Raw genomic sequence first — 22,873 nt, 5'->3', positions numbered from 1 at the left:
GAAAAATTAGATGTTTAAATTTTAAATCGGTCAAAGTCAAGTAAAAAGTCACAAAAAAACAGAAATACTTTAGCAAAAACACACAAAAAACTATTTAAGTGGAGTAATGAATTATATTTCCTTTGGCTGCTTAGACAATAATACTTTCACTGTAGATTGCTTAAATGAACAAGTGATTATTTAAGAAATAAAACAGCACAGTCATTAGTTTACGCTTAAAACAGTACAGGGAGCATTTATACAAGGTGCATTTTTCATTGTTTATACACATAAGAAATAAAATATAGAAAAAGTCTTTTTGTCTATTTTTTTGTCATCCAAAATTTGTTCTAAGTATTGTAAGAAAATCGGATTGTGAATCCAGAATCGTGAATTGAATCGTAAGCAGAGTGCATTGTTATACCCCTAGTATATAGTGTGACCTAATTTGTTTCTTTTATACTGTATTACATGATATTGCTTAATTTATTTATTTTTTTACTTTTTTAACAGACCAACCTCTCATCGAAACTGCACTACAGAGGCCTGTGCTCTGCACTGGAGAGTCGGCCCATGGACGCAGTGCACAGCTACGTGTGGTCGCCACGGTTTTCAGTCACGTCACGTGATGTGTGTGCACCGGCGCAGCGGTAAACCAGCTCGAGAGTTGCACTGTGCATGGAGGCCTCGACCTGCGAGCTGGCAGCGCTGCAATATTCTGTCCTGTGGAAGAGGTACAGGCAGTCTGTTAATGTTTACCATTATTCAAACTATGTTTAACAGCTATGTCTATCTCTTACAAGAACTTCCATTATTTTTACACTAATATTCTAAAGAGTAGATGCTGGACTAAAACACTGTATTTGCATTTAATTATTCATTTTTTTGCTGCATAAATTATCAAATGGAAATAATTGTAACATTGTTCTGTAATGCTAATCCATTAGTTGATTTAGTTTATGTACTGGTATTTGCATCTGCAGGTATGTACATGAAAAATGTCAGATATTTTTTCCCCTGAATTATCACCAGTGAGAGGGATATTAGTATTTAGCAGTAGGCATGACAGAAATCAAGGAATATACAGCTCACCACTTTAGTTTCTTAATCAGTTTCTCTGATTTTGCTATTTATAGGTATATTTTTGAGTAAAATGAACATTGTTGTTTTATTCTATAAACAACAGACAACATTTCTCCCAAATCTCAAATAAAAATATCGTCATTTAGAGCATTTATTTGCAGAAAATGAGAAATGGCTAAAATAACAAAAAAGATGCAGAACTTTCAGACCTCAAATAATGCAAAGAAAATAAGTCATATTCATAAAGTTTTAGGAGTTCAGAAATCAATATTTGGTGGAATAACCCTGGTTTTTTATCACAGTTTTTATGCATCTTGGCATGTTCTCCTCCACCAGACTTACACACTGCTTTTGGATAGCTTTAAGTCACTCCTGGTGCAAAAAATTCAAGCAGTTCAGTTTGGTTTGATAGTTTGTGATCATCTATCTTCCTCTTGATTATATTCCAGAGTTTTTTAATTTGGTAAAATCAAAAAACTCATAATTTTTAAATGGTCTCTTATTTTTTTCCAGAGCTGTATATCTATTTAGTCAGTGATTCACAGTAGAATGACCATGTTGATTCTTTACCAGGCAGGCATTTAAACATCCCTTTCTTAGGGCAACAGTGTTATCCACTCTGATATTCAACCTACAAAACCTACAGTTGTTTGGGCAACAACCAGCAACTATTTTTTATATTAACTAAACCCACTCATAGCATCAGACAAATTCAATTCAATTCAATGAGTTTATTGTCATGTGCACAGTAAGAAACAAGTTTCCTCGTACAATGAAATTCTTTCACAAAGGAGTTGTAGTTGCTACTGAACATGGATTTAAACCTTTGGACTTGATTTGGCCTTGCAGGAAACCGTTGCTACATAACTATTACTATGTCACTCCTTAAAATAAATGTTACTTCAAAAATTCCTGATGGTGGCATTAAAATGAGCTCATAATGCAGCATTTATGTGTTTGTGTTTTTGTGTTGACAGGTGAATGTCGGGACAGCACCAGGTACTGCGAGAAGGTGCGACAGCTGGAGTTGTGTCCTCTCCCCCAGTTTAAAGCACGCTGCTGTCGGTCCTGCAGAGACACCTGAGGCTCTTAACAGGACAAAATACAAGAAGAGACAGAAATAGAGACTAATCCAGAGAACTCCTCCATCATACCCACTACACAACCTGAAACACATGACCCGTCTCCAAGGGCCAGGGTCTGAAGGTTTACGGACACTGGGATTGAAGGATGTCTGAGTCTGGCAGTGATTAGATCCATTCAGCCCCATGAAGGGAACCAATGGGGACTGGAATATAGACTGGACGCAAATTATTATTTTAATATTAATATACGTTTACCTTAATTTGACTTCAATGAAGGCTTTAATTTAGGTATATTTTGTTTTCCTTTTTTTGTTTGATGTTTTATTATTTTTTTGCATTGACTGCTTTTCTGATGGTCCAGAGAGATGTGAGACTTGTGAGACTGTTGAAATTCACTGGATTGCACTCCATCCCCATACAACCAACATGAACTCTTGAACTCTAATCCCAAAGTAATGCACAGGATGGTTTGCTGAAACATCGGACTTTATTTTGCTCAGTTAAAAACATTTTTTTTTTTACATCAAAATTGAGTCATCCTTCAATATTTAAAGCTCTTGATTTTAGACTTGCGGTGAAAAATCTAAGCTAAGGTTTAGACTGTGTTGAATTTAAAACAGCAGTGTAGATTTGCAGGATTCTTATGTGCAGTCTTACTAAAAAAACAAATGATCTCAAGGCCCAGTATTAAAAATTAGATTTCACTTAATAGTGGATGGGAACCCTTATAGTTTTGCACTTGTGACTTCCAGGTCCATGTTTAAATGTGGCTTGATTATTAATATTATCGTTATTAATATTATTTGTACTTTTAAAACTTTTGTTTGTATTTTTATGTCACTATTTTACAGATTGTCAGGATGTCCTCCATTTTTCCACCTAAGAATTAACCACTTTTCAGAATAGAACAGTTCTTCTAGTATTTCACTTCCCTGTGTTAGTATGACTATTTGATAATATCTGAAGTCAGACATATTTACATACAACTAGTTTTGTTGCAATCCACAAATACTGAAAAGGGGAATTACCTCCTGCTTACTAAAGGTCACTTACTAAATGTTGCCCACTTTAAAGGGTTTTCAGCATCTTTGTTGGCAATTACATCAGAATTGTTCAATGTTTAAAGGGGCCATATCCTACAACTCATTGTATTTTATTTTATTTGTTTGTCTGTAAAGTTCACTTCTGAGGTTTATGTGGGATTATGTATGAAACACTAGTTATTCATTTGTCTTAATATTTTCGCACTATAAGGCACACCAGATTATAATGCTCATTATGCGATATTAGTAAGGATCAGGGGTGTCACCATGTTTCCCTTTTAATCCTGCAGGTCTTGCCACTTGCCGTTAAGTAAAGCTAAGTTAAGTAAACAAAAATGTAATTAAAAAAAAATACGAGTGAGTAAAGCGCTTCCGTTTATTTACAGTAAACATAGATTTTCAGATTTCCTACTAAGGCTGGGTGCAGCAGCATTAACCGCTAGTGCTAGCTGCGGTCAGTAGCTAATGCTGCCCAACAGAGCTACTCTGAGCAACCCTCAGTGTTCCGGTAAACCAGGGTGATATTAGCTAGCGGTTCATTCCACGTAGCTTGTTTTAACACAGTAAAAGCACAGGCTACAGGCCAGTAACACTCACCTCTGAACAGCAAAAGAGCTAGCGCTTAGCATGGTTAACAGCTAATGCTAATTCAGCTCCAGCAGTGCTAGCTGGGGTTAGCAGCAGGCCACAGGCCGATTATACTCACCTCTGAATGGCAAACGAGCCAGGGCTTAGCGCGGTTACTAAAACTCCAGTATGAAGCTGTACTTTAGCGGAGAGGCTTTACTGCTCCTTACGACCTGACAGGTAAAATTTATACATAAGGCGCACCAGATTATAAGGCGCACTCATGATTTGGGGGAAAATAAAAGGATTTTAAGTGTGCCTTATAGTGCAAAAAAAAATGTTCAAAGTCAAGACCCTCAGACTATTGCCTTTTTTTCCTGCAGGGCCCCATGATTAGTAAGGCTGTATTGTACTGTTCCTCCCTGGAGAATGTAACCCATTAGACTGGTTACAGTTTCTTTTTCCATTTGCTGTGTTGCTAAATCAGGAATAGGAAGTAGATGACATCTCATAATAACAAAAGCTGTTATCAAATGTATCACATTCCTGTTCTGATTTCACAAAAGGATTAATCCTCCGCAAAACAGATCATAATACCTAACTGTGAGGATTTATGACAGCATAAGACCTCGTCCAACATATCAACAACAGCGTTAGCACGCTGGCTACCAACCTCACATTACAATATTACCGTGGGTTTAACACACTGGCTGCCAGCCTAATTTAAAATCCCGATCCGGCTTGTTCAACATCCCTTCTGCAGCATTAGCACACAGGTTTGGTTAGCTAACCGTGCTAAGAAAACCAAGCCCAGTCAGATTTGTAAGCATTCCATGATAAACCAAGTCTGTTTGTTTAGAAAAGCTACTGCAATCTCTTTTAGCTCTGCAGTGGAACAGCAGCATTTCACACCCAGTAACTTCAATATCATTCAGTGAGTTAGTGGGTTAAATCACTGTAAGGAAGTGAGAGAAAGAGAAATGGGTACATATAGAGGAATTCAGGATGTTTAAAAGAAGGTTTGTGGTATTTTTGGGTGAATATCATTTTTTGAATCTAGTTAAGTGGATAAACAGCGTATTCTATGTAGAGATACATAAGAGGATAGAATTCAGTTGCTCTCAATCTGAGAAGTAAAATGAGGTATAATTGAAAAATTGTAAAATTGCATTGTGTTTGAGGCTGTAATGACAGATGTACTGAAGTAAAGAGTGCGGTGTTGGTTTCTCTCATTTTCCTGTTTCTAAAAGTAGCAAAACTTTTTTTTTTTGAAAAAAAACTTTTTTTTTTTTACATAGTTCCTCGGATTTCACTTTGCTTTCAAAGTTTGTTTTATATGATATGGACCCTTTAAGCAAACCCCTACGTTCTGTAAATACTGCTGAAAATACTTCTTTTTGGGAGGAGCGAGTGTTTTTATTTTTTTACTTGTTTCTTTTTTTTTTTACATTGCTAGCTGTCTTATAGAACTATTTATTACTTTGTTTCATTTGTACAAGTGCAATTGGTCTGTAAATGGAAATTGTGATGTTGTTTATGCACTTTTTTTGTCTGTTTAATTTGTAGAAAAACAAGTGCATGCAAACCTATGCTCCAGCTGAGATGTTCTGTTCCAGCGTTTTTTGTTTTTTTTGTTAGTAACAGGTTGTCTTTTAAAATAATAAAGTGTGCATTACATTCTTCCACTGCTGCAACTGTATATGTGGTTTAGCGTTATCATAGAGGGAATGTTTGTGTGGAAAGGAAAGCAGTTTTATGGTCAGTTCCTTTTTGAATAAACAATAAATCATACTTCTGTGACACCCTGGGTGAGTAGTGTAGCAACGTATTATTTAACTCAATTCAATATAACAGTTACAGTGGCACATGAATGTCATTAAACACCATAGTCACTGTCAGTGCAGAAGAGGTGACTTCCTGTTTTGGGTCGTTTCCACTTAAGAACTTGTTGAGCAAGATTTTGTTGTGTGGGTAATCCTGCCCTTCTGCATTATTCTTCCTTTCTTCAGCTGAGACATGCAGTGGAGACACATGGGATAAGAAATTTCATTTTTAAGAAGCTTTGCTTTTAGAAAATTGACAACTCAGCGCACAACTGTATTTTCTGGAGGAATTATTTTGTTATGACATTGCCTGAGATGTGTGAACCGTGCCTGCGGAGCCTCAGGCAGCGCCGTGTCTCTCTTGTGGACAAGCTCGAGTGGCACATTGACTCTCTTGTAGATTTACTGGTCGCGAAAAATGTCTTCACCAGAGATGATCGAGAGGAGATACTGTACGAAAAAGGGCCTCGTGGAAAGGTTCGCAAAGTACTGGATATATTGGAATGCAAAGGAGAAGAGGCAGCAAGAATCTTCATATCTGCCAGCAGCCAACTTAAAGAATCTGACTCCAAAACTATCGATCAGGCTCCAAAACAGACAACAGGTGGGCTGACTAAGTGACTAAGTTTGTTAGTTTCTAGTTTGTCAGTTGTATCTAAATCTTAAACCATGAAAAACTGAGCAACACTGCTGTCTGTAAATGAAAATACAGGTTCTCCAGGTTGGGAAGTATTATTCTCTAGGTCTGTGTATTGGCAAGAACCTGGTCAAACAATATGTATCACCACACATGGTTTACATGATTCAACATATTGCAATAAATTGCATTAATATAAGCAAGGCGATATATATTGCCATCATTTAATGACATTTTAGGAAAACTTTTATGATATTGAAAAACATGAGCCGTTGTTTAAACAAAACTAAACAAAAAGAACCACTGGCTACCATCAATCTAACCATGTAAACTATTCACAAAAACTAGATACTGTGTTTATGAGAATCAATACATGATTGCAAATCACAATAACAATCATAAATATAGCCGCAAGCGGCAATCATCGGGTTCAAGCACCAACTGGCACAATGGTGCCTACTAGAGCATTGAATGGTGATGTGTGAAAGGTCTAATATGATTGGAGATGCCCTGTCACATTTAGAAATTATCCAAAGTTTTTCACCTGTTATTAATGTTGAGCAGAGGCCTTTCAACATGATCAGTGCTAAAATTCACATACAAATCTATTGAAGTTTGTAGGATATTCATCAAGTGAGTTAGAACCAGTCAAAAGGTATCTACATGTTATTGGTATTGATCAGGTGGCTTCAACCAGAATGTTCACAAAGTGATGTTCAGATTGACCTTTTAACCTGTGCAAAAAAAGCTGAAATGTTTGACCAAACAAGTTTAAATTAACACAAAGGAGTGCATTGTCTGACATGACATGTAATAACAATGTTATTCTAAATCTAGTTCTGAATTAAATGACACTTCATCGAGCACCAACTGGCACAATGGTGCCTACAAGAGCATAGGATGGTGGTGTGTAAGAAGGTCTAACACAATTGGAGACAATCTGTCACATTTAGAAATGATCAAAAGTCTTTCACCTGTTATGAATGTTGAGAAGAGGCACAAAGGAGTGCATGTTCTGATATGACATGTAATTACAAAGTTATTCTAAATCTAGTTCTGAATTAAAAGGCGCTTCATCAGAGTGATATTGTACAGAGGTCTTTAACATTGTGAGATTACAGCAAATACTGCAGAGTTACAGCAATTTAGGTTAAAAATTCCAAGGACGCACAGATTGCTTGATGCCTGGAGAGTATTGTATGTGAAATTTCACAATCACAAATGTTTTTAATGAATATTTACCTAGAGACTCTACAGTTTTCAACAAGACTGAAATGGAGGTGATAGGCCAAATATCCAGAGACTAGTTTTAATATAGCTATTTTCAAACAATTAGCAATCATGAATGAACAAAGCACTTTTTAAACATAGTTGTATTGACAAATTTGTCAGAGCCACTGTACTAAATATGGCAAAAACAATTACATGTCAAAATAGTACAGTATGATTTACATATACTAGTTTTTTTTGGAACAGCGCCCCCCAGTGGCCGGATTGTTTCAGCACTTTGCAGGTCACTACAGTGTCTCCACCTGAACATAACTGCCAAGTGTCATCCAGATTGGGCAACATTCAGCCTGCCAAAATGTCTGCTGAATGCTGATTGGCTGATGGTGCTCAGCCATGTTGATTGATTAAGTTGCCCTTTGAACATCCTTTAGAGGTTGTATGATAGATTCTGCATGCGAAGTTTCAGCTTGCTAGGTTGCACGGTTGCTGAGAAACAGTGTTCCAAATTTAACTGTTGAAGTGAATGGGGCATATATCCAGAAGGACTAATTTGCATATGGCGGCCATATGTTTACAAATTTCAACTTTTTCTTATTGAATATTGAAGCGCCTGCTCTCACGAGTATTTTGATTAAAAACATGCCAGGATTGGTCAAAATTCCTGGGACTAGTTCGCAAAAGTATGTTTTGCATATTATGCAAATTAGCAAAAAATCTATATAGATGGAAGTGCATGGTCCAAATTGGAAAGTTGTAGGTATTGACCCAAGGAATCGAGCAAAAAAAGAATTTTGACTGTAGGTCTTATGGTTTTTGAGTTATTGAGAAAATTGTGAAAAATGAATTTTGTTGTTTATAGTGCCAACACTTGACCAATCGGTGCCATTTTTGTTGTCCACCGAGATGCACTGATCCTACATCTACCTACTAAGTTTCATGTCTCTAGGACTTACAGTTTAGGCTGCACAACTGATTTTTCAGAGGAAAAAGAATAAGAGAAATAATAAATATAGCCGCAAGCGGCGATTTACGGGGTTCAAGCGTTACAGGCAAAGAGGCCACTGGAGGCCAGTTAGGCTTAAAACATTTTGCTGGTTGACCGGCATCACCAAACTGGATAACCAAGCTAGGTGACCAGCGTGACCATAAAGACAGTAATGACAATGCCAGATGAGTGGTGTGAGTAAACTAGTTGAAAAGCATTAATAAATTGAGCTGTAGTGTTCATCAGGTTTTATGTGGTCTCTTGCTGCACTCTTGTGGGCATTTGGTGAAACAACTTCAGTTCTTACGTTGAAAAAATACAAGCCACAATAATCCTGCTGAGAGCCTAGCAGTGAGGCATGAAAAAGGCGCATATCAATAACTAATAATATCAATAATAGTGTATAAGTTTAGACCTGATTAACATTCAGCCTGTCAAAAGCTTGCTGGAATGTGATTGGCTAATTGTGACCACAAAAGTGTCCATGTCAAATTTGTATTTGGTGTACCATTAGTGCATGGGCCATAGATGATAATTGGCTAGGATGACCTTGATAGCTTGTATGGTTCTAGAGAAACAGCTATCTAGCATTGGCCCTGCCCCCTGGGGGTGTATGTCTACTTAAACTGACAGGGTATCTGAGAATCATGTAATGATCAAAGGACTGAAGTGGTATTAATGTCAGGTTAAGCATTCAAAAGTTATAAGTGTTAAAGACATTTTACTGCACCACGGTAGAACTAATTTGCATATGGCGGCCATATTGTTTACAAATGTAAAGATTTTTTAAATAATTATTGAGGAGTAAGCTCTGCTGAACTGGTTTGACACCAAACATGTCATGATTGGTCAAGGAGCCAAGGACAAGATCTCAAAAGTAAGTTTTGCATATTATGCAAATTAAAAAAAAAATTAAGTGGGTGGAGCATAAACAAGAATGACCCAGGCGGCTGACCAGCATGAACAAGAAGGATAAATATGTTCAATTAAGCAAGACAAGCAAGATTGAATAAGTTCTGCAGAGCTTTAATTTAGAATAATTCAACTGTAGCTGTTTCACCAAATGACCACCAGAGCGCAGCAAGAGACCACATATAACCTGCTGGAAATCTATCACTCTATCAGTAAGACAGAACATTTCCTGTCAGTGTGTTTCTATTTATTAAAAAGAGAAGAAAAGTCCGATTGGGCTCCAAATTGGTAGTCACGATCAAGTGGTCTGTATATATATGTGTGTAAATTTCTGTGTTGATAGGGTCAAAGGTTCCTATCTTCTGTCCATTTAGGTTTGAAAAAAGCGATAATACAGGCTTGAGGCCTGTAAAATTGCTGTAGTTTTCCAGCCGTTGTAGAGGGAAAACATGTCCGATTTGGCTGAAAATTTGCAATCTAGATCAGATTATCAGTCTATATATGTGTATAAATTTGTGTGTTGATAGGATGAAAGGCTCCTATCTTCTGTCCATTTAGGTTGGAAAATAGCGATAAATAGAATAAATTGAAAATAGTTAATTTGTCACTGTAGAGCCTACTGAAGACTTATTTGGCTCATACTTGGCACATGTGCTTGAAATGTCATTGTTAATTAGTAGCTTCAACAGTTTTGGCATGCCGCAAACATTGCCAGAGTTTTGGCCAAATAACTCTGAAAAGGCTTTCACGTACATGTTTGATCAAGGTGTTGGGGCCACAAAGAGTTAAAATTCCAAATTCTTTTTGATAATTATTTACCTACTCGGTCTCAAGATTGCATCAAGACCAAAGTTGATTTGATTGGTTGAATATCCAGGGATTAGTTTGAAAAGTGCAATTTTTACTCTATTGGCCACTGATGCAAAACAATACATTTTTGGTAAAGACATGTAATTACAAAGCTGTAAAGGTTACAGCAAAGCATACAAATAAAAAAGAATCCTATGACTGGGCCACACGTACATTTAGATATAAATGATTTTCTGCTATAGCGCCCCCTAGAGGCCAGTCAATGCCATATTTTAATGGATGATAGAAGGCCCTCATATACATGTACAGTATAAGTGTCGTCCTGATTGGTGATTGTTTAGCCTGTCAAAATCTTGCTGGAAACTGATTGGCTAATAGCGACCACAAAAATGTACATATCAAATTTTCCTTCAGTAGACCATTAGGACATAGGCCACAGATGATACATGCCAAACGAGAGCTTGATAGCTTGTACGGTTCCTGAGAAACAGATTTTTAGCTTTGGCTCCACCCCCTGGGGGCGTATGTCTACACAGATTGACAGGCTACCTCAGAATCATGTTAGGACCAAAGGTCTAAAGCGGCATTAGTTTCAGTTTAAGCATTCAAAAGTTACAGCTGTTAGAGTGAATTTTGGTGTGCCACGGTAAGATTAATTTGCATGTGGCGGCCATCTTGTTTACAAATTTCAAGATTTTTTGATAATTATTGAGGGTGGGACTCTGCTGAGTTGTTTGACACCAAACTTGTCAGGATTGGTCAAAAATCCACAGACTAGTTCGCAAAATGGCAAACCTTTTTGATTTGCCATTAACCAAGGAATCATATAATGCAAGAATTTTTGCTCTAGCTATCAGGGCGTGGGAGTTACAAGGCCTAACGCGTTGACCTTCACCATAGCGCCCCCTTGAGGCCGATCGGGCTCATCTTTTGAATCTGAGTAGCGGTGAGAAGTACTACCATATGACCAAGTCTCAGCCCTGTAGGCCTTACGGTTTCTTCTGCCCAATCACTTCTATGGCAGAAAAAGAATAATAATAATAATAATAATAATAATAATCAGAACAATTACAATAGGGTTTCTAGCACTACGTGCTCGAACCCCTAATAATAATAATCAGAACAATTACAATAGGGTTTCTAGCACTACGTGCTCGAACCCCTAAATATAGCCGCAAGCGGCAATCATCAAGCACCAACTGGCACAATGGTGCATACTAGAGCATTGAATGGTGATGTGTGAAAGGTCTAATATGATTGGAGATGCCCTGTCACATTAAGAGATTATCAAAATTTTTTCACCTGTTATTAATGTTGAGCAGAGGCCTTTCAACATGATCAGTGCTAAAATTCACATACAAATCTATTGAAGTTTGTAGGATATTCATCAAGTGAGTTAGAACCAGTCAAAAGGTATCTACATGTTATTGGTATTGATCAGGTGGCTTCAACCAGAATGTTCACAAAGTGATGTTCAGATTGACCTTTTAACCTGTGCAAAAAAAGCTGAAATGTTTGACCAAACAAGTTTAAATTAACACAAAGGAGTGCATTGTCTGACATGACATGTAATAACAATGTTATTCTAAATCTAGTTCTGAATTAAATGGTGCTTCATCAAGCACCAACTGGCACAATGGTGCCTACAAGAGCATAGGATGGTGATGTGTAAGAAGGTCTAACACAATTGGAGACAATCTGTCACATTTAGAAATGATCAAAAGTCTTTCACCTGTTATTAATGTTGAGCACGGGCACAAAGGAGTGCATGTTCTGATATGACATGTAATGTCAAGTTATTCTTAATCTAGTTCTGTATTAAATGGCGCTTCATCAGAGTGATATTGTACAGAGGTCTTTAACATTGTGAGATTAGAGCAAATACTGCAGAGTTACAACAATTTAGGTTAGAAATTCCAAGGACGCTCAGATTGTTTGATGCCTGGAGACTATTGCATGTGAAATTTTCACAAATGTTTTTAATGAATATTTACCTAGAGAATCTACAGTGTGCAACAAGACCGAAATGGAGGTGATAGGCCAAATATCCAGAGACTAGTTTCAATATAGCTATTTTCAAACAATTAGCAATTATAAATTAATAAAGCACTTTTTGAACATAGTTGTAATTACAAATTTGTCAGAGCCATTGTACTAAATATGGCAAAAACAATTAGATGTCAAAATAGTACAGTATGATTGACATATACTAGTTTTTTTGGAACAGCGCCCCCCAGTGGCCGGATTGTTTCAGCACTTTGCAGGTCACTACAGTGTCTCCACCTGAACATAACTGCCAAGTGTCATCCAGATTGGGCAACATTCAGCCTGCCAAAATGTCTGCTGAATGCTGATTGGCTGATGGTGTTCAGCCATGTTGATTGATTAAGTTGCCCTTTGAACATCCTTTAGAGGCTGTATGATAGATTCTGCATGCAAAGTTTCAGCTTGCTAGGTTGCACGGTTGCTGAGAAACAGTGTTCCAAATTTAACTGTTGGAGTGAATGGGGCATATATCCGGAAGGACTAATTTGCATATGGCGGCCATATTGTTTACAAATTTTAACTTTTTCTTATTGAATATTGAAGCGCATGCTTCAATATTCACGAGTATTTTGATACCAAACATGCCAGGATTGGTCAAAATTCCTAGGACTAGTTCGCAAAAGTATGTTTTGCATATTATGCAAATTAGCAAAAAATATATATATATATACGGAAGTGCAAGGTCCAAATTGCAAAGTTGTAGGTATTGACCCAAGGAATCCAATAAAAAAAGAATTTTGAATGTAGGTCTTATGGTTTTTGAGTTATTGAGAAAATTGTGAAAAATGAATTTCGTTTTTTATAGCGCCACCACTTGACCAATCCGTACTATTTTTGTTGTCCTCCGAGATGCACTGATCCTACATCTACCTACCAAGTTTCATGTCTCTACGGCTTACGGTTTAGTCTGCACAACTGCTTTTTCAGAGGAAAAAAGCACCTTCGGTGCTTGAACCCTAATAATCGGAACCATTACAATAGGGTTTCTAGCACTACGTGCTCGAACCCCTAATAATAATAATAATAATCAGAACAATTACAATAGGGTTTCTAGCACTGCGTGCTCGAACCCCTAATAAGAAGAAAAATCTTAGCAAAAACAATAAGGTTCTACGCACCTTCGGTGCTTGAACCCTAATAATCATAATGTACTTTAATATACACTGCCTGCCCCCAAAAAAGTCATCACCTGGATTTAACTAAGTAAATGATGTGGAGTTGATGCTGCAGTTGGTCTGCAGGTCTAGGTTCAGCAACAGTATGTGCTGAAAGAATGAGGTCAGCTGACTACCTGAATATACTGAATATAGACCAGGTTATTCCATCAATGGTTTTTATCTTCCCTGATGGCACAGGCATGTTCCAAGATGAAAATGTCAGGATTCATGGTGCTGGAATTGTGAAAGAGTGATTCAGGGAGCATTAGATCATCATTTTCACACATGGATTGTTCACCACAGAGTCCAGACCTTAACCCCATTGAGAATCTTTGGGATGTGCTGGAGAAGGCTTTGTGCAGCGGTCAGATTCTAAATCTTGTAACATCTTGCAACAAGCTTATCGAAACAATGCCACAGTGACTGTGTGCTGCAATAAAAGCTAAAGATGGTGCTTTTTTTGCTGCCGTTTTTTTTTTTGGCCAGGCAGTGTATCTTAATTTTAATTACACCCTATTATTATCTAACGCTTGCAGTTGTACGCTGTCTGTTTAATATGTTTCAGAATACCAAAAGCTGATAGAAAAGCACAAAGCTGTCCTAAAGCGCAGAAGCGACTGCATGCTCTACTATAACACACGGCATGGAGAGAAGATCCCCTTTTCTGAACACTACGTCAATCTGCTGATCGTGAAAGGCCACCACAGTTTAGAGATCAAAAGGCATGAGCTCCTGACTTTCGGAAGGCAACGTATTTCTCTTCAGCAAAAAGCTTCAGCGCAACGACTGATCAAACCGGCTCAGCTGTTCTCCAGTGAAACAGGTGAACAAGAAAGCAGGAAGATCTTGGTTACTGGAGTGGCGGGTATAGGCAAGACTGTGCTTGTTCAGAAGATCCTCAGTGATTTCAGCAACGGCAAGGAGCACCAGTCTTTTGACTTCATTATCCACTTGACTTTTAGGGACTTGAACCTCATCAGCAAGCCAGTCAGCCTTCGAGAACTGATTCTGAAGAAGAACGGGCACCTGGCTAAACATCTCGATGCCATTACGGAAAACGACACCAAACTCTTGATCATTCTGGATGGCTTTGATGAATTTAAGCACTACCGAGGGTGTGATGTGGACGCATATCTGACCGAGCTTGATGATGAGGGGGAGGTTGTGGAGGTTTTATCCAGTTTGATGCTGGGTGAACTCCTCCCTGGAGCTTCAGTGTTGGTGACCAGCAGACCCATGGCTATAAGCCATATCCCTGTAGGAGCTATTGACTATTTTGTGGTCATCACTGGGTTCTCCACTGCCGAGATCCGTGACTTCTTCCAGCGTTTCTTCCAGGATGAAGTCGTAGCTTCTGAGATGTTTGACACTGCGGCTAAAAATGAACTGATGCTCACGCTGTGCTACATCCCGGCTTTCTGCCACATTGTTTGTAGCATTCTGAAAGAGAACATCTGTTTATCCACAGCTTGCCCCAGAACAATGACAGACATTTACGTGCAGTACTTGCTGGCACTGGTCAAATCACACACAAAGAATCGAGTTGACTCCACCAATGACAGCCACGGTATGGAGCATCAAGAGTGTCTCCAAAATGTCCTGTTAAAGCTAGGCAGATTGGCATTTCAGAAACTAATGAATCAAGAGACTCTGTTTTATAGCAGTGATGATGAAATAGTAAACTCTGCTCTAGTAAGCACCTTCCTAGACAAGACCTCTGTTCAAGAACCAGGCTGCACAGAAGACGTGTACTCCTTCACACATCTCACAATTCAGGAGTTTTTTGCAGCACTCTACTCTGCCATGGCGGAAGTACCCTTATCTGACACGTTAGGTTCTGGCACTGAGTACAGCATTAAAAGCTTGCCAGGGAACCTGGATCTGTTCACCACATTCCTCTCTGGTCTGCTCTCAGAGAGGAACCAAGCACTGCTCTCAAGAAATATCGGGTTCAGACCACAGGAGGATAAAACGCAGTCCTTCAGAACACAGCTAATGGCCGATATTCGAGCCTTGTGCGAGAACGGAGCTTACATTCTCACACACTTGCACTGTGTTCTAGAGCAACAGGATGTTCTTCCATTGCAGGAGCTTCAGCTGCAACTGCTGCGAGTTAACCTCAGTGACGTGCCTCTCTCATCCATGGACTACAATGCTTTAAAGCACTTTCTCAAAGAAATCCAGATCCAGACTGTATCTGAGCTAGATCTGACTGGGACAAACGTAAACGCAGAAGCCCTAAGAGAACTGCTGCCCTACTTGCTAAGATGCGAGAAGCTGTGGTGAGTTAACTGTTTGTTTTACTCACGATTGGACACTAGGCTTAGTATTGGTTTATAGAATTAATTATTTTAAAAATCATGTAAATCTATAGGTGCTTTCGCATCTACCTCGTTTGGTATGGACTTTTGGACTTTCTAATTTGGTCTGAACCAAAAAAGCAGGTCTGAAAGGTGATGTAAACCATGGTCTAGACTAGGGGTGGGTATCGTCACTGATTTTCCAGTTCGATTCGATTCTGATTCACAAGGTCAATTAAATTCAAAGGAAAAACCAGACGGTCTGAATTCAGCTGCCCGTTATAAGAGCCTCTTCCTCGGCCGGTAATCAAGTTCATCCCTGGGAACAAAATAATCTGCATTAGTAACAGCGTTTTATAGAGAACTCGATCATAATTCCATTATTTATATATTAAATCACTCAGTTACAGATTAATCTACAGTTATTCCTTCTAACAGTTAAACCTGTTACACTGTACGGCTGCCTGACGCTAATAGCTGGGGGTAGTTTAGCGCACAGGCCGCGTGTAAGGCTAGTAAACCCGGCTAAAGGGTGGTTAGGTTTCCTGGTGATTTGGCTAACCCGCTAAGCTAATGACAAATTCAGCTGGTCAAGTCTTACTTTAAATAAAGTACAGGCAAAAACAACACTGAAAAACAACTTAAAACAGTGTTTAATGTACTAGTTTGATAAACACAGGCAGTAGTGAGCGAAAATACAGAAGAAAATTACTTACATTTATACAGAAACTCCCCACAGTGCGACTCCTCTTCTCCAGCCTCCAGCTTACCCCAGCCAGCGGGCGATGCTCGTAAGGATGGTCTGGCGAGATAAAACGCGAGAATTTAAAACTGTATGGAAAATGGGCTAAATCTAAACATCGATTCGGGTTTATATGAATCGGTATCGGATCATTCAAATGAAGATCGATTTAAATTGAAGAATCATTTTTTTTAAACACACCCCTAGTCTAGACCAGTGGTTCTCAAACTGTGGTACGTGCTGGTGGTACAGAAAGCATTTCAGGGTGATACACCAGATGATCATATTAAAGTGATTAAAGTTTTCACCTAATTTCCAAAACATCAGGTTTGTTTGTGTTTAGTGCTTAACCTGGTAGACCCTGTATGTAAGCTTACACTTCAGTTCTTTACACTTTCATAGGCCCTACAGTTGAACCTTTTGGATCTCCATGATTCACAATAGTTTGGGTTCAGGGGGTATCATGTACACGCCGTAGTCCAATTGAATGTAAAGAACATAAGCATTTGTGATTACATCTATAAAAACCTACAGAGCTCAGATGTAAAATTGAAGCAGCACATCGTGGCTGGACTAACTAATCACATAATGAATTAAAAACCGCTTTGCACTCCCTTCTACTTCAACTCCTAACCAGACTCATGTTTGATATGTCACAGGCTGGGAGAAAACAATCTGGACATGGAGGCAGTAAAGGTTGTTGCTGAGGTAGTGGAAGCATCTGACACTTTAACGGAACTAGGGTGAGTGATTCACTTCTTATCCATTTATTTAAGCATTACTGTACCTACAACACCTACAATATTCTGATGTTGAAATCATTTACTGTATACTTCCCTCACAAACACAGATTGGGATGGACTGACATTGGCGATGAGGAGCTTTTAGTGCTCACAGATGCCATTAAGTGCAAGCAAACACTGAGAGAGCTTTGGTGAGTAGATATGGTCTAACTTTTAACTGACCGTCCATTTATATTAGCTTTTTTTTTTTAAATGGTAAAACTGGATTATTTCACATAGTGTGAAGATTTAATTTCCTGAGATCACCCTTATTCCACCCTACACTCTTGCTTCAAATAAAACCCTCCATCTTAAAGTAACTGAGTTTAATGATTATAAATAAATGAAAATGATAAGATGTATCTTTCCTGCTCTCTGGTGGACTATCTGTGCACTGCATGCAGCAGAAAACACACACTGATTTCTAATTTCTAGTTTGATATTAACTGTGTAATAAAAAAACGCCATCACTATGAATCAATGAAAAAGTTTATTAACAGATTTTATAGCCATGGAAAAATATCTGCTTTTGCCAAAAATAAAATCAATGAATATAATTTAATCTGGACACCCATCATTAGCATCGTCCAACAGTAATCACCCCACAAAATCAACTCCATCATAAATACAAATAAAACTGAGATCCAATATCCAACTTAACACTACTGCCTACTTAAAAAATAATCTCCCAGTAAATGCGCGCATGGACACACACGCACACAAACTCTCCAATAAAAGGAAAACTAATATATAAAAGCAACATTTGATTTTATTTATGTATTTATTGATTTTCTCTAACATTGTTTATTTCTTCATTTAATGTTTTCTCCTCTCCCATTAATATATTTTCTCTACCAACATTTAGCCCTTCTTTTCTTTCCTTAGTTACGTTTGTATCTCTAGTTTCTGTCCTTTCATGGACATATAAGAGTTGTGTTTGTTTAAAATAATCTGATCTGAGCAATACATTTCATACGTATCAAATATAATACAAAAGAAAAGTTATGTAAAGTATGTATATATTAATATTTTGTTTTTTAATAAGTGGCCAGAAATTAAGTAAACATTAACGTAAAAAAAAATATTTTTTTCAGCAATTATTTGATGGCTTTAAGGTTAATGTACATTTCATGATTCCTTTCTTAAAACAAATAAAAAACAACTATAAAAATGTAATTTTTAAAACATTTAATACATTCTTTTTAGTTCATTAAACAGTATAGAAGCTATGCGAAAGTTTCCCAGTCAGAGGTTAAGCCTATTCATAGACTGTATTTCACTTTTAATAGAAAATCTTGATTCAGAATGATGTGAAGTACAGGGCTAGACTGTAAGCTGTCTCTGTAAAAACTGCTATATGTAATATCAAATACAGTCCTGTAGATACAGTAACCATCTAACCATTTTTGTTCAGGATGGAGGGGAACAGACTCAGCTTTGCAGGCCTGTCATCACTAATGGCCTTAACTCCATATCCTCTGAAGAGAGTCGTGTAAGTGGTGAATAGCTGTTTCCTGGTATTTTTTAATAGCATAATTCTGTAGCATTAAAAAGGCTATGTGACTCAAATATAACATTTCTGTCTGTCTCTTCATCCACCCATTAATTTATCCAGTGCTATTTGGAACAACGTCAATAATGATGAAGGAGTGCGACTCAACCACCTCAGTTCTGGCCAGTGCTTCAACGTGTCCTTCACAGATGACCGTATGTGGGAGGACTGGGCCAAATGGGTTCTTCAGAGATGTGAGGTCAGCAGCAGTGAGAAGCTTGTGACATTTCTGCACAAAGTGTGTGACATCTCTATCTGTAGTCTAGAAAGCTCCTGGGCCAAGGCCTTCTACAGCAGCCTGACTCAACTTATAAGAATTCGAATTGAACAGTGCTTAGAGGACGAGGATGTGCAGCGAAAACTGAGGAAATTTGAGGCAATTCTCGCCTCCTAGTGGATTTTTCACCTACTTTTGCCATTTAGAAGCAACGCATTTATTTTGCGATTTTTTAATTGGTGGTGGTAAAAAATATCTGTTTATTATGTTTATCCACTTTTTTTCTAATTAAACCAAGAATGGGTTTGTTGTGTTTTTGTCAAGCTATTGTACATTTACTGTACATATTATTTATAGTTGATGTTACAAACATCATTTTGTGTATTTATTTTGTAGCAATATTGTATTATTCTCCATATATTAGTTTACGGAATGTGTCGTGAACCCAGTGTCATCTTTCAGTGGCTTTACGAATCATTGGTGAAGGAGTACTGCTTCACGTGACTTATATACATCTATCATGTTTCACTTTATACAATGTTTTTGCAATTGTAACATTTGTGTGACATTACGAACAAAGAAAAACATTTTACATTAAATAGGATGTTACAATGTCTTGCTTTGTTCTGATTGGCAGTGCAATACTCTACTTAATTCAGGTTGAAAAATAATTCAAAGGTATTTGATGTTTTTCTTCCACTCACTTGTCAGTTGCTTTCATCACTCATCTCAACAGTACAGTCTAGTTGCTGCCCAATGGTCATCCCCCAAATTTCTGGTGGGAGATTAAGAGCAGAATTGCAGTGTGTTAATGAAGAAGAGCAGGTATATAGTGTGTTAGTGAAAAAGATGAGGATCAGGGGTGAAGAAATGTAAATTCTACTGTTTAATTGTGACTTCACTCTGTATTAGGGAGAGTCCCTCCATATTTCCACATTCACATCAGGGGCTTTCCTATTTTTCTTGTTTACTTTCACTACACATAGTTTTGCCTTCCCTTTTTACTTGACAGAGAAGCTGAATTTGCATATTCTCTATTTCAGTTTCTCTGTATTTTCTCTGCAGGAGAAACAACTGATCGACACTGAGACGTGTCACAGCAGACAGAATTTGTGATTTAACAATCGCAAAACAGGCCTATCACAAAATATGTGAATGTGGCATCTGACAAAATAGCAAAATTGCCATCTCTATAGATTGTCTGTCTACAGATGGAAAAAAAAGTTTGATATTTGTTGAAAGTTGATTCTGAACTTTATATTAATATTATGAATATTAAAGTTAACAAGCTAACCGCTAATAACACAGCACAGACCCATAACAAGCAAACATCTAACAGCACAAACCAATAAGGTTATGCACATTATGGAGGAATAGCCATATTTAACAGCCTAACAAGATATCCACTAACACCACAGCCTAAAAACATTAGCTAACAGTCTAATAACAAGTTAAGTGCTAACACCACAGACTGATATCATTAACTTAGCTAACAGGCTAACAAGTTAAGCGCTAACACCACAGACTGATAACATTAGCCAACAGTCTAATAACAAGTGCTAACACCACAGACTGATAACATTTGCTAACAGGCTAACAAGCTAAGCGCTAACACCACAGAATGATAACATTAGCTAACAGGCTAATAACAAGTTAGTCAAGTCAAGTCAAGTAGTTTTATTGTCAATACTGCATATGTACAGGACATACAGAGAATTGAAATTATGTTACTCTCCTTCCCAATTTTACAGCAAGTACAGATAATAGATATAATAAAAGAGAATGGGAGACACTATGAGTACAATACAGCAGGGACACAATAGACATACATGAGACAAAAACAAGGTGCAGTAGTGTGGGGAGAAATAGATATATAAATATAAGTAAAAAAGAAATAGATATATAATATAAAAGAGTGGGAGACACTATATGTACAAAAAAACAAGACACAATAAACATACGTAAGACAATAGTGCAATATTGATGGTGATTGAGATTGTTGTAGAAAAGAAAATGAAAGGTGGGCTACCCCCACCTCTCGTCCGGGGTACAACTCCCCTGCGTGTTCGTTTGATAGAGAGAGTCAGACAGGTGGAGTGAAGCTGAAAGCAAACCAAGTATTTATTACAAAGTACTGAATATTCAGGAGAACTAACACATGAAAGACCGTCTGACAGCCGTCCCAGCATAAGTTCTGACCCCCCTCTGATCTGACTCCATGTTTTATACCCAAAATGACGTAAAGCCTGTTGATGAGGCGTTGTTAAAATCATCTCCTGTTAGCATGCGTAATTTCACGTGTTAGTACTCAAGTTTCACGTGTCTGACCGGACCACTAGTGTTTGGCCTTGACTGTGTTCTTCCAGAATGAAACATTGTGGCACTATCTGTGTGTGTGCGTCACCCCCCTCTTTGAAGCCGCTGCAGGTTCCCCCACACACAGAAGACCGCTTTGATCTAAAAGCCTTTTCTGTAGCAATTTAGCCCCGTACCGAGCGTACCAGTCGAGTTGATGACCGTTAGTTAGGGTCCTGCAGTAAACAAAATACTTCAAGCCTGAGCTACATCTCATATGTTATATGTTAATGTGTTAGTAAATGTATCATGTGGGTTAATTTGTCATATAATAGAGTCTGTGTTAGTCACATGCCTGATCAAACAATGTTTTACTATATATGTAAAGAATATATTGTGATTATTAGTTAATCTTCTATATAATTGCGTGTAAAATACACTGTGAGTAAAAATGATCAAATATAATGTGAGTATTGGTTAATGCATATACAATACAAGGTTTCACACAATAATTATGTAATTATAGATACTAAGATAAGTAATCATTATTGAAAGATATTTGTCAATACACTCAAGGTAAAATAAACAGTTACTCTTTAAGATGGAATAGTATATATTAGCAGTGCAAATATGGTATATGGTATATATCTTAAGGCTGGTAAAGTGAATGAGTGCAGTTAAGTGCTAACATCACAGACTGATAACATTAGCTAACAGGCTAACAAGCTAAGCGCTAACACCACAGACTGATAACATTAACTTAGCTTACAGGCTAATAGCAAGTTAAGTGCCAGCACCACAGACTGATAACATTATTAGCTAACATCACACACATTTAGATGATAAAGCTCCAAACCTGTTTAGAGAGTTGAGTGAATGGTCTCTGGAAAGGTTTGAGGCACCTCCTGCAGTCTCCTTTGTCTTTTGCCTGAACTTGTACAGAGCAGAGAGTTACGGGGCTAGCATGGAGCAGGCTAACTTTGTTTGGGAACTCCTTAGAAACATAATATTCACAAGCAATCTTACAGCATGAATGTAAATGTCCTTGTAATTCACGATTTGGCACTCTGGCTGCAAGTTAGAGGGCTTTGTTTACAGTTAAAGAAACTTTTATCTAGCTAGCTCTTCTTGTTTTTCCACTCCACCTAAATACAATTTAAACAATGTGGGTTTTTTGTGAATTTTCAGCTATATATAAATTAACATTACATTACATTGATGTTGTAAAATAAGCTTTTGTAAAGTAGTCAGTGCAATAGTAGTTCGTAGTTTCTTTCTTCCACTTTCAAGTATTTACCTTTTAAAATTAGAGCCTTTAATAACAGCAACACTTTCATCATGATGGTGAGTGCTCAAAAGTCAATAAAACAAAACAAAAAACAACCACACTAAAACACTCTTTCAACACAGACTAACACCACAACACCTGCCCAACATTCCTCCAATTAAAAGTATTTTCTTATTAACTAAATACAAACCAAAGGCACCCCAATGCATTATGGGAACACACCCATGCCAGTGACATCACCATGTCCCTGTGTTTCTGTATACCCTTTAACTGGGTTAGTCTTCAATTTTAGTGGATACTGTGGGGAGAATGGGTGTCAAATTAAAATCAATTCTACCGT

At 37.7% G+C, this 22,873-nt stretch overlaps 2 protein-coding genes and 1 long non-coding RNA gene across 3 annotated transcripts in view; 2 read left to right on the top strand and 1 right to left on the bottom strand.

The window, feature by feature from the left end:
* The window catches only part of LOC125803894 (ADAMTS-like protein 1), an 11,422-nt gene extending 5,858 nt beyond the window's left edge, over window positions 1-5,564 (top strand). Inside the window, exons 6-7 of the mRNA XM_049482487.1 lie at window positions 493-713; window positions 2,040-5,564. Of these exons, the coding sequence (XP_049338444.1) occupies window positions 493-713; window positions 2,040-2,146 (328 nt within the window). The 3' untranslated portion in view covers window positions 2,147-5,564. The remainder of the gene's footprint in view (window positions 1-492; window positions 714-2,039) is intronic.
* LOC111194347 (uncharacterized) lies at window positions 616-22,873 on the bottom strand. Its single transcript, XR_002651033.2, has 4 exons — window positions 22,102-22,873; window positions 19,655-19,725; window positions 16,374-16,459; window positions 616-702 (listed from the first exon to the last, which is right to left on the bottom strand). It is a non-coding gene; the product is annotated as an uncharacterized LOC111194347 (long non-coding RNA).
* LOC103044177 (NACHT, LRR and PYD domains-containing protein 3) lies at window positions 5,737-19,642 on the top strand. Its single transcript, XM_007255198.4, has 6 exons — window positions 5,737-6,184; window positions 13,923-15,639; window positions 17,059-17,142; window positions 17,250-17,333; window positions 18,596-18,673; window positions 18,797-19,642. Exons 1-6 carry the CDS (start codon window positions 5,881-5,883, stop codon window positions 19,125-19,127), a joined length of 2,598 nt encoding a protein of 865 aa, XP_007255260.3. The 5' UTR covers window positions 5,737-5,880; the 3' UTR covers window positions 19,128-19,642.

The sequence above is a fragment of the Astyanax mexicanus genome, chromosome 8, assembly GCF_023375975.1.
Source record: "Astyanax mexicanus isolate ESR-SI-001 chromosome 8, AstMex3_surface, whole genome shotgun sequence".
NCBI classification, from domain to species: domain Eukaryota; kingdom Metazoa; phylum Chordata; class Actinopteri; order Characiformes; family Acestrorhamphidae; genus Astyanax; species Astyanax mexicanus.
This window is presented reverse-complemented; position numbering and strand designations above follow the sequence as displayed.